A 12,052-nucleotide genomic window follows, 5' to 3' on the forward strand; every position below is an offset into this window, starting at 1 on the left:
CCACGGACATGTTTCTGTGGTGAGTGCAAGTATGTTTATTTATTTAGTGTATGAATGTTCTTCCTGCATGTACATCTGTGTATCATATGCAAAATGGTGCCAATAGAGGCCAGAATAGGGCATTGGATCCCCTGGAGCTAGAGATAAAGAGAGTTCTGAACAGCTTTCTGGTGCTGACCATTAAACCTAGTGGTCTAATAAAAGAGCAGCCAGTGCTCTTAACCACTGAGCCATCTCTCCAGCCCCAATTTTTGATAGTCTTGCAACAGACTAGCCTTCAACTCACCCTCCTGCTTCAGTCCCTCCCCAGTGCTAGGACAACAGGACTAAACCACCACACCCAGGACAAACTACTTATTTTTGTTTTTGAGACAAGGTCTCACTATGTAGCCCTGGCTGACAGAAAGCCCAGGCCAGACCTGGCTGTCCTCAAACTCAAGAGATCCACCTGCTTCTGCTTCTTGAGTGCCCACCACGCCACAAGCTACACAGTATGTTTTCACTCAGAGGAAAACAGGTGCAGGCTTGGGGACAGAACCGCCGATTCACAGAGGCAATGTGTGACTGACTTCACTGATTGGCCTTGCTTGCCCCTGGAAGAACTGAGTGGACTGCTCCAGGTTCTCAGCAGACTTGGATGTGGCTCCCTTCAAAGAGTCTAATGCTTGTGTGCATGCTGGCATCTTTGGCTTCCCCGGCATCTCATAGAACAGGGCCCTTTGTCATGTATCGTGTCCAGTGTGTCCCTGTCCCATATCCTTCCCACCCCGACCCCACTTCCTTGGTCATTTGTAAATTACTTTGGGTGTATGCATTCGTGCACCACAGTATAGTGTGAAGGTCACAGAACAGCCTCAACCATTTTGCTCCTTCTACCACATGGGGCTCAGGCCCCCAGACTTGGCAGCAAGGGCACTTACTATTATTAATGAGCCATCTCCTTAGGCTGTGAAGTGTTTCCCCACGCCTTCCGTTGGAGACAAGGTCTCACTATATGGCTTTAGCTGTCCTGAAACTCAATATGTAGACCAGTTGACCTTGAACTCAGATCTGTCTGCCTCTGCCTCCCTAGCACTAGGACTAAAGGAGTGTACAGCTAGTGTTATTTTTATAGCATGATTGTGTGTGTATACCATGTGTACAGGGGCCCACAGGAGTCTGGCCCTCTGGGAGAGGAGCTGCCTCACCCAAATGCTGGTAAATGCTGATGCCTGAGCCGTCTCACTAGGCCATAAATGCCATTTTAATAAAAATGATTACAATTTTATTACTTTATTTTTAAGGTTTATGTGTGTGGGTGTAGACGTGGAGGCCAGAGGACAACTTGTGAGAGTTGATACACTGGTTCTTCCCAGCCTGTGGCTTGTCCCTTCGATGGAAGGTTCTGGGTGACAGGAACCAGAGTTGGGGGTTTCAGGTCTAAGATTCACTCAGGTATGTACATCACTCAGAAAAAAAGGGAGAGAGGGGAGACAGACTTAAGAGCTTTGGCAAGAATCAGAATGAGGATAAAGAGGGCAGCAAGGGTAGTTGTCATGAACAGTGGGGTCCCAGGTCTATCTACCTGAAGGTAGATAGGTTCTCTGATAGACAGGACTAGAATGAGAGGTTAGACAAAAAGCAGGGTGCTGTGGATGACCCAAAGGTTTTTGACTTGAGTCTTTAGAAGAATGGGGTCACTTTTTGCAGGGGTGATAAAGACGGAGATGCGGCTCTAGGAGGAAAGCCAGGAATTGCCCTTTGACATGTGTGTGACATTTTAATGCTTATCAGCTCTTCCAGTGGAGAGGGTGAGCTTGTGCATGCAGGGACTCACCTGGGTTCAAGTACAAAGCGAATCCTCTAACAAAGCTCTGAGACAGCCTGGTGGGTGTGACAGAGACAGGTTTGGGCTGCCCAGGCCTTTAAAGCACCCGGGAGGCCTTGGGGAAAAGCAGTCTGGTGCCTGGAGACCATGTGAAGAATAAGTTCCCAGCAGGAAGGGGAGGCCCTTGCCACAGATCCCCAATCTAACCTACACTCACTAAAGGTGAAGTGCCTCCCTAAAGATGAGGGGGTAACTATGCAGGCAACAGATGAGGAAAATGTTAATGTCCCCCAACATCCAAGCCCAGAACAGAAAAACCCTGGCTCCATTGTCACATTTGAAGCGACTTTATTAGAAGGCTGCTTGCCTTTGACAAACTCCAGTTACAGCATAGACTATGCAGACCGGTGATTTTTGCATTGATCTTGCATACTATTTGGATTTTCCTCATCAGGCCATTCTGGGGCAATGGAGGCATAGTTGCCAAGTGGCCAGCTGGCCACTCATTGGCCAGTCACAGGCCAGGAGGGAGACCAGGTCACAGGTTGGGGAAGGCAGGCCACCCTGTCCTTCAGTCCTCACCCTCATACCAAATTCCTGGTGAAGCACCTCATTGCCTTGTTGTTCCTAAAGGGCAAAATAAAGAAATCCTCCCGGTCCAGGAAAGAATGTTAAGCCGCCACCTTTCCTACTACCCTACCTGGCCTGAGGGGTCCTCCCTGTGCCTTTCCTTCTGTTTCTGGTGGGATGGACATGCCGTCAGTGTGGGCAGCAGGCAAGGTCACTCTGTGGCCACTTTTCCATCTTGTCTCCCCATGCCCCACCAGGTGGTGACAGGAAGATACAATCAACCATGAACATAAATATGAATAAAAAAATGAACTTGAAAATGACAGGCTATTAATTAAACACATCTATAAAAATAGTTAGGACATAACTCTGTTCAAATAAATACAAAATAAATAGGCTCCAAGCAGAGTGGTACACATGTGGAATGTGAGGCTGGTCCCGCTTGGCCCCATAGGGCCCCCAGAACAGACTTGAGAGCAGGCAAACAACCTGCCCCAGGCTCGCAGTAAGTGCGGCAGTGCAGTGTCCAGCTTGTCCTTCTGAACCAAATCCTTTACCCAGTAAGACATAATTAAGGCCTTCAGCATCTTTTTCTTCTCATCAGGGCTGCAGACATGGGCAGGTACTCTGCCCACCCTCACACTACAGAACCAGTGAGTATGGGCATGAGCTGGTGCCAGTCCTCACAGGGCTTAGGGGCAGCTCAGAGGACATTAGGCCCATGCAGGCAGCACAAACCCTCTGGGTTCCAGGTCCTAGCACTAGCTTTCAGCAAAGCCATGCACCATGGTGTCAGGCAAACAGTGCCTGAGTACTGGGCGCATCCAGGTGGCCTTGCTGGTGAGCTCAGAATAGGCAAGGACATAATGGTACTTCTTCAGCTTCCCATACCACAGGTCCACATGGATGCTGCAGCTTGGGAAACAGGTTTGGAAGAGCAGCACTGAGGGAAGATGGACAGAAGAACAAGAGTGGGGGCAGGCCCACTTTCTACCACAGCGCATCAGTGGAAAGATACGAGGGGCACAGGAATGCTCTTTGGACCAGAGGGATGCTGTGGCTGAGGTCCGGCTGCGCGAACGAGATGGAAGAACTAAGCTGGCATCCAAGCTCGCTATCTGGCAGGCACTGCGGAAAAAGTCCTGTTTCTAGTGCAGGAGCCTACATCTTACTGACCCCTGGACCCCAAGGAACATCCACAGGTCTTCCTTGGAAGAGACACAAAGGTCTGCCAGGTCAGCAGGACCAGCCCAGAGCTTGTCAGCTCCCTGCCCGTCCCCTGCGGTATCCTGGGTTTCACAGCTTGGGAAAGTCAGCTTAGTGTTGGCACATTCACAGAATGAGGTGGCTGCACACCCTGGGCTACAGCCCAGGGTCACCAAGTCCGCCACCCTCCCGTCACCGAGACTGCACGCCCAGGGTAATCTTCAGGTTCTCATAGACCACGTAGCTGATGCTCACAGCTGGAATCACCTTCATGAAGTTGGGGGCCAGCCCCCGGTATAGCCCAAAGGCCCCCTCAGTCCGTAGAATCTGTTTGAAGAGGCTGCTCATGGTTACCTCAGGTGCACCCTCAATAGAGGCTGTGGGAGAGAGGCCACTGGTCAGATGTGATGTCACCCACCCCAACTGCTAGGGACATGAAAGCCAGCCTAGGAATAGTCTTACCTTGTGCCTGCATCCGGGTCCTGACCAGGGCTAGTGGGTAGCTGGCCAGCTGGCCACAGGTACTGGAGATAGTGCCACAGGCCAGGAGAACAAACACACCAGGGTCTGCACTATTTACTGCGTAGCGCTGTAACCAGGTATTCTTCAATGTCTAGAGGGAATGGGATACAGAGGTTAGCCTTAAAGAGCCAGTATGGGAGACAGACACTGGGGGGCGGGGGGGGGGGTGAGGGGAGGGAGGATAGCTATTGGATCCACAGGAAAGCTGTTTCCTATCACGTGGGATCTGAGAAGCCAAAGTAACCTGATTCACTTGGCCTGGGCCTTGCTGAACTCCTGACTTGCCTCCCTTTGGCATCCATTGTCACCTGAGGTTCTTGGCTAGGACAGGAAGAAGGAGGGTAGAGGGAATGCTGTGTTCCCAACCAGAGCACCTGGCTCTGTGCTCTCAAGTCTGTGGAGATATGTGAGGCCCCAGTGGCCACTGTTCTTGGGTCTGCCTGCTGAAACTCTGGATCCTAAGAGGGGACAGAACCTGGGACAGTGTTCGGGCCTGCTGTGCAGAAGGTGGAGGGTAACAGGAGACCACTGCAGTAAGGAGCTGACTCTCATCTAAGCACCTCTATCACAGAGGGTGTTGGTACCAGGCAGGGGCTTCATTTCCCTTTGTCCCAGTGCTATGGGACAGAGGGCTCACCTCGTAGACAGCCAGGTCGATGCCAGCGTAGGGGATGATTCCCAGCATGTTGGGGATGTAGCCTTTGTAGAAGGCAGCTACACCCTCCTTAGCCAAGATCCTCCTGGCACAGTCCAACATGCCCGAGTACTGGCCTGTTTTCCGCAGGGCCATTCGGGTCTTTAGAACCTGCAATGAGAGCATTAGGAAGCATGACCACAGCCTATTCCTCGTTGTGTCCCATGTGTACTGCCCACTCCAGGACTGGTGGTCCTTACCTCCATTGGGTAGATACTACTCTGGGCAATGGCCCCAGCCAAGGAGCCTGCCACAAGCCTTTCATGGATCCTCAGCGTCTCCTGATCACTACCAACAAGGCGTTTCATCTAAAATAGAAAAAAAACAAAGAAATGCACCCGGGGCCCCAGCACTTCTGGCCCCACCCTTCCTCTTACAGCAAGCTTTGGATGGGACCCGTGACCCTAAAGCTACTACATATGCTGTCCCAAATGTAAGGGGGTAGTAAGAGAGCTGGGGTCATGCCCAGGCCATTGATCTTGCTGTCCTTTGGGTACAAACACTGGCTCTAGTTTCAGGGACCTCAGACCATAAGCAGCTGCCAGCTGGCAACCCCTTCCCAGGTCTTCACCTGCTCATATGCCATAAATTTGATGGCCGACTCAGGGGCAATTTTGAGGACGTTGATGCCATTGCCGCGCCAGAGTGACTTGGCTCCCCCTTCTCGAATCATCTGTGTGAATCCACCTACGATGCACATGTTGTTGCTGCGGGAGGCATGGACCTGAGGAGGACAAGAGATCAGAGGGACTCAGCGGAACCGAGGGAAGACTCCACTGTCTACCTTGGGAGGAGCCTTTTCAGAACACCTCTTCAGAAAGGCTCTTCTTCCCTCTGAGTAATTCAATTTAATGTCCTGAGGATTCGGTGGGCATGGCTGGATGTTTTATTATTTTGTTTTATTTAGTTAATTTTTGCCAGGCTCTCATACTATGTAGTTCAGGCTGGCCTGATTTTCATCCTTCCCGAGTGCTAGGATTAGTATGCCCACCAACCCAGAGAGGACAGCTCTTAATCTCTCTCTATATCCCTAGAATTCTGTTAAAAACCGAAGTAAGAGGAACTATCCACGCTTCTGTTTTCTCAGAGGCTCTGGGAGGAGAAATGGCTACTTAAGGCAATCAGGCTGGGGGGAGGGGCCAGCACATGCTACATTAAGCCTTAAAGCTCTTTTAAATCTTTTGCATCAGTCTATTTCTGGAAGATAAAGGGAGATCCCACTTACTTATGCCAAGGGGGATAGGGGAGTGCCTACAAAGCATTAACTCCAACTCCATTAGCTGCGGTGGGAAATTTGGGCTTTGATAGCAAGGACCCAGCTGAGGGAGGGAGAGGAAGCTGAGCCACCAATGAACCATGGGTAAAATCTGCTGGCTTCCCTGATCCCCTGCATGAGCAACTTCAGTCTGTCAAGGGGGTTTCCGGGGGTTGTGCTGTTTCTGGGTAGGCCTCCTGGCACAGAAAGTGCCAGACAGAAGCAAAAATGGGGTAACTGGTCACTGTTCAGACAGACATCAAAGTCCACCAGTGTCCACATGTGGGTCATTTCACAAGGCTTCCCTGACATCAGACAAGCTTATCTCTGCCCTGAGGACGTGGAGTTGCATGCTCAGCCAAGGTAAAGGCACTGCTTCCTGATGGCCTCTAGGTCATGCAAGGATCTGTTCCCCTTGCCCTCCATGAGGCATCGTATCCATCCTGAGATGAGCTTAAGGAATCAGGTCTTGCTACACTCCAAGTAACAAGCCCAAGTAAGGTGACACACAGCTTATGTTTCTCTGATAAAATTAGACCAGCAAGACGCAAAGGTCACCTAGGCCTGGATCTACTGGTGCCTGCGAAGCATTAACTCCAACTCCATTAGCTGCGGTGGGAAGTTTGGGCTTTGATAGCAAGGACCCCGCTGAGGGAGGGAGGGGAAGCTGAGCCACCAATGAACCATGGGTAAAATCTGCTAGCTTCCCTGCTTACCTGCATGAGCACCTTCAGTCTGTCCAGGGGGGCAGTGCAGGTTCTGGAAACTGCCCCTGCCCCACCTCCTGCCACCAGGTGCCTCCACCACATCCCCGTCTGTCTCTCCTCTACTGTGAACTCATCTGGGACTGTCAGATTCTCACCGACATCGAAGATCTATGGGGAAGGAAGACAAGCAGAGACATAGCCAGCTTTACTCACGACATCTGTGTCCAATGCACTAGCCACCTGTCATGGTCACTGCCTTCCACTCTCTTAAGTGGCCATGTGAACGGTGAGGATAGCAGGAACTCTCCCTTAGCCCTGACAGTCATCTAGAGAGGAGCAGGTAATGACCGGGAAGAATGTTACAGTGATGCTGGGTTGCCCTGTTAAAGGAAGCTCCTGGAACTTCCCACCAGGACTTCAGGGCTAGACATCCAGGATAGGGGCAGATGGGTATAAACCTTGCAACCCGATACAGAACCAGATTGCCAGCAGAAGAGTGTTATGCAAGGCCTAAGCAAGTAGGGTGCTGGGCTGCCTGCGTAATACCTTCTCTTTGGAACTGGTCCCAGCTAGCTATGCTGACCTCTGGGCTGCAGGCCAGAGACAGGCTAGCTGTTCTGAACCCTAGAATCAGCCACTTACTTTCACCCAAGAAGCCCTGACCTGGCACTGTGGGTGCAGGGAGGATAAGGCAGGGGAAGCCCCGCCCAGAACACCAGAAGTCTTTTAAGTTAGACCGACATTTCTAGCTGTGAAACTGCATCTTTCTTCCTGAATGTGGACTGTGCTACAGAATGAAAAAGACAGTACATAGCCTACAGGGCATGCTTACTAAAACCAAACCCCAAAAACCAGAGTCTAACTCTATAACCTAGGCTGGCCGTTAACTCATGAGGCTCCTCTGTCTCAGCCAGAACATGTATTTTTGCCATAGAGAGAAATGATACTAAAAAAGAAATGCGGGGAAGGTGGAGGCATCTGTAGCAAGGCTTCTTTCCCCCATCCCATGGAGGACAGACTGTCTGCTTCTGGGAGAAGCAGCAGCAGGAGCACAAGAATTTGGAATGAGCAAACTGGTGGTGGCGCAGCGGCTTAGGCGTCCGCACCCTCTGCTCTTTTCTCTCTGTGTTCGAATCCCTGCGTGTCCCATGCAGCTCCGCCTGAGTCTCATGGGGGGAAAAAAAAAAAGGCCGGGCGGTGGTGGCGCACGCCTTTAACCCCAGCACTTGGGAGGCAGAGGCAGATGGATTTCTGAGTTCGAGGCCAGCCTGGTCTACAGAGTGAGTTCCAGGACAGCCAGGGCTACACAGAGAAACCCTGTCTCGAAAAAACAAAACAAAACAAAACAAAACAAAACAAAAAAACAAAAACAAAAAAACAAAAAACAACAACAACAACAACAACAAAAAAGAAAGAAAGAAAGAAAGAAAGAAAGATAGATAGATAGATAGATAGATAGATAGATAGATAGATAGATAAATAGATATTTGGAATGGCCCGTGAAGGGCAGCGGCATGTGGGATAGGAAGGTACGCCCAGCAAAGTCAAGGGTCCAGGCTGGTAACTGTATGGAAGGAGGAGGAGCATGTGGCTGGCAAAGAAGGGACAACATCTAACATCTGATTGTATCATCAAGACCCCCATCCAGGCCTAGATGAGGAGGCAATGAGAGATGTCAGACAAAGCAGCCTTAGAGGACAGTGCTGTATGCCTCACCGTCGAGTGCTTCCAGTACAGGATGATCTCGGGGATGTTCTCCACAGGGTGCAGGAGGTGGTAGTCCCTCCACTCGTTCCAGTCAATGGTCATCGTGCCATTCTTATCCATGCTGTAAGCAGAAGCATGGTCACTCACACTATCACACCCACCTGGATGGGATGAAAGCAGGAGCCACAGCCACCCAGGAAACCAAAAGCACCTTGCTCCTGAGAAAGGGTAAGGTGGCTCCATACCCCATTTTTCACAAAATGGAGATGTGCTGGCCCACAGGAACCCCATTCTGATCAGGGAGGGAGGCAATCACAGGGAGACACAGATACTTACTAAGTGACAGGGCCCCAGAAGTGGCCCGTCCGTATTCTGACAGACAGACAAAGGAGGATGCAGAGGAGAGAGGAAAAACAATACAAATAAATGCGCTGAGCAGGTTAGTAAAGCAAGCACACACCCAAAGACACCAGGGGCCAGCACAGCATGAGGAAGTGGGCAGAACTGGGCTCCTGGGGCTGCTGTTCCCGTGACCAGCCGGCTTTCAGGCCAGTCAGGTACAAACTGTTCTATTTGCAGGGCTTTCCGGCAGCCCTCTGCTCACCAGTGAGCCATCTATCTGGCCAGCATATGTGGCTACAGAGTAAAGAACAAGCAACCCAAGTCTAGGACCACACATGGTACAAGTCCCTCCCCACCAGGCAGATAAAGTATTCCAGGACACTTCTCATCAATGTGAAATGCCCACAACTAATCTTGTCATTTTAAGGGTTGCTGGCAATGGCCTAATTCCAGATTTGTGACTCTTCCATGAGATAAGGGCCGCAACCTCAGGAGAAGCTTGCTTTGGGAAGGGTCTTCTTATCCCTCCTTCTAAACACAGGGCCGGTTTCAGGGAAGAGGTCAACAGTGAACAGCACATGGATTAGTCCAAAGCCATGAAAGCATCCCATAGAACAGAGCACATCCACACTCACTCACCTCTTAAGAATCTTCTCTGCCTGCTGTTCAGAGATCTTGACACCCAGGTCCCGCAGAGACTGCATGATCTCCTGTGCATCGATTCGCCCTGTGACAACAAGATCCATGAGCAGAGTCCGGCCTTCGGTAAGCCAAGGCCTGCCTAGCAGAGGAGCTACAGCCAAACCTACCATCATTCTTTTTGTCCAGACTCTTGAACACCAGCCTCAGTTTTTTCTCATGATCTTGGAGGTAATGTACAAATTCTTCAAAGTCCAGTTGCCCATCAAGGTCCTTGTCACCTGCTTGCACAATTTTCTAGAAAACCAAAGTAAGGACTTGAGGTGTTGCTCACTTTTCACAATGGGGAAATAACTGTTCTACACAATGACCCAAGATGTCCTATCTCTAAGGATATATCAGCCCATGGGAATCATAGGGCATCATGCCAATTTACCCATACACTAGAGCCACTGTTCTGGTTCCCAAAGGCTATTCAGAAGCCAAGCAAGGGCCCACCCTGCTCGGGTGAAGAGATACTTCCATGAGAAAGCCTTCAGAGAGGCCAGCAGGGCAGCCAGGTGCTTGCTCTTTCCAAACATTCCCCAGACCAGCTTGTTACACAGCCAGGGTCAGTGGCTTGGCTCTCCTACAGAAGCACTCCTGGCTGAGAGCTGGGGAGAACCTTGGAATCTAGAGTCCCTTAGGAAGACTGTTAATTGCCCCATCTCCTGTGTGGCATTAGCCCAGTAACAGTTTTGTAGCGAGGGTAAAGGTACAGACAATGCCTACTTGGCAGAAACATTGCCAGGGAACACTCTGGAGGGTATAGAGACAGACAGGAGGAGCCAAGGGCAACTATTCTTGGGCTCATGCTTGACGGCACTGCCAGTCTGGTCCCTGATCTCAGGGATGCCAGGTTAGCTTTACTAGTTTAGTGACCTAAGGCTTTAAGAGACCCTGATCTGCAGCAGCACCTGTCTTAGGTGAGCTCTGTTCGGCAGCTGTAACACCAGCTGGATGTAAAGCAGCTGGAGCTTCCTTCTCCACTCAGCAAGGAATGGGGTATGCAAAAGGCTTTACTGAGGTCTCTTCTAAGAGGTATAGCTCATTCTTTCCCACATGTTACAAAGCAAGGAACAGCAGTCAGAGAATGGTGTTCACAGCAGGTCATGGCCAGGGCCATCATGTACATTCCAAGCCACCTACAGGACCTTCTGCTATCTAAAGGTTAATCTCAAGACAGAGAGAACTCTGGGAAAAACATGGGTCATTTCAGCTCAGAAGCACTTCAGATTTCACTTGCTTTTAATTACACTTAGCCGGAGTGGTGGTGTGTGCCTTTAATCCCAGAACTCCAAAGGCAGAGGCAGGTGGACCTCTGTGAATTCAAGGCCAGCTTGGTCTATCTAGCAGGTTACAGGCTAGCCAGAACTACAGAATGAGACTCTGTTACATGACCCCCCCCCCCCCAAGCTTTTAATTCTATCTATCTAATTTATTGGGAAGAGCACTTTAAATTCAAAACAGGAGATTCTCTAAGGAAAATGTTTCTTGGTTCTCTTATGGACAAATCCATTCACTTGTTAAGTCAACACACTAGGTTAAAGAGTTTTGAGCCGGCTAGGGTTTAGAAACTGGTGGACCACTGGCTAGCTTGCATTCCCAAAAGGCAGTCACATGTTTCCCTCTTACTTAGCCACTGATTTTTTGGGGGAGGGTAGACATATATCCCAAGGGGCCAACCATGTGAAGGGTGAGGCTGGCATGTGAGACAGACTGAGTGCATCTTATCTGCTAGCTAGGATTATGGTAAATTCATGCCAACATCTGTGCTCTTAGCCAAGGGTCACTACTCCAGATGTCAAGTAGAAAGGAGCAAGTCTATATGCCAGTCAGGGTGAAGTATACAAAACTCTATCTCTTGTCCCTAGGTTACCCGCCACCAAAGTACTCTGTCCTGAGGTAGTATCCCATGACACAGACCACCCACAACTGTTCGAACTGTATATACCCTATTTAAAAATACTCAGCTGGGCAGTGATGGTGCAAACCTTTAATCCCAGCACTTGGGAGGCAGAGGCAGGCGGATTTCTGAGTCGAGGCCAGGCCAGCCTAGTCTACAAAATGAGTTCCAGGACAGCCAGAGATATACAGAAAAACCCTGTCTCAAAAATACTCTCCAACAGTTTGCCCTGTATCTGGGGGTGGGGGCAGGGTGCACACATATAATCCCAGCATTACAGAGGTTGAGGCAGGAGGATTTCTGAGAGTCTGAGGTCATCCTAGTCTACATACCAAGACGCTGTCCGAAGAAATGCTATGTGTGGTGGCACATGGCTTTAATTCCAACACCAGGGAGCCAGAAAAAGGCAGATCTCTTTGAGTACCAGGCCAGCCAGGGCTACATAGAGACATTGTCTTTAAAAAGCAGGGAGGGGTAAAGAAGACTTACTTCTTCCCCCTTTACACCACTCCATTCTGTGGGTCTCCATTATGAGATGCACAAAACCACACACCAGCACTGGGGGACAACATGAAATTGAATGCAAAGTAAACCCCCAAACCAACTTCAGTTTCTCATCACACAAGGGCCAGGATCACCACTGGCATCCTGCTCCCTG

At 50.2% G+C, this 12,052-nt stretch overlaps 1 protein-coding gene across 7 annotated transcripts in view; it reads right to left on the bottom strand.

Annotated features, from left to right (window-relative positions):
- Nucleotides 1-2,135: 2,135 nt before the first annotated feature.
- The window catches only part of Slc25a25 (solute carrier family 25 member 25), a 36,168-nt gene continuing 26,251 nt past the window's right edge, over nt 2,136-12,052 (bottom strand). For 4 of the 7 annotated variants that reach the window (XM_034494111.2, XM_034494113.2, XM_076928498.1 and 1 more), the window contains exons 2-11: nt 9,620-9,746; nt 9,450-9,537; nt 8,805-8,840; nt 8,478-8,589; nt 6,771-6,929; nt 5,371-5,523; nt 5,000-5,107; nt 4,743-4,910; nt 4,046-4,196; nt 2,136-3,960 (exon numbers count right to left, since the gene is read on the bottom strand). In XM_034494111.2, coding sequence (XP_034350002.1) covers nt 3,776-3,960; nt 4,046-4,196; nt 4,743-4,910; nt 5,000-5,107; nt 5,371-5,523; nt 6,771-6,929; nt 8,478-8,589; nt 8,805-8,840; nt 9,450-9,537; nt 9,620-9,746 — 1,287 coding nt within the window. In that variant the 3' untranslated portion in view covers nt 2,136-3,775. The remainder of the gene's footprint in view (nt 3,961-4,045; nt 4,197-4,742; nt 4,911-4,999; nt 5,108-5,370; nt 5,524-6,770; nt 6,930-8,477; nt 8,590-8,804; nt 8,841-9,449; nt 9,538-9,619; nt 9,747-12,052) is intronic. The other 3 variants (XM_034494112.2, XM_034494114.2, XM_034494116.2) reach the window with 1 other exon arrangement.

Source organism: Arvicanthis niloticus, chromosome 2 (genome assembly GCF_011762505.2).
Source record: "Arvicanthis niloticus isolate mArvNil1 chromosome 2, mArvNil1.pat.X, whole genome shotgun sequence".
NCBI lineage: Eukaryota > Metazoa > Chordata > Mammalia > Rodentia > Muridae > Arvicanthis > Arvicanthis niloticus.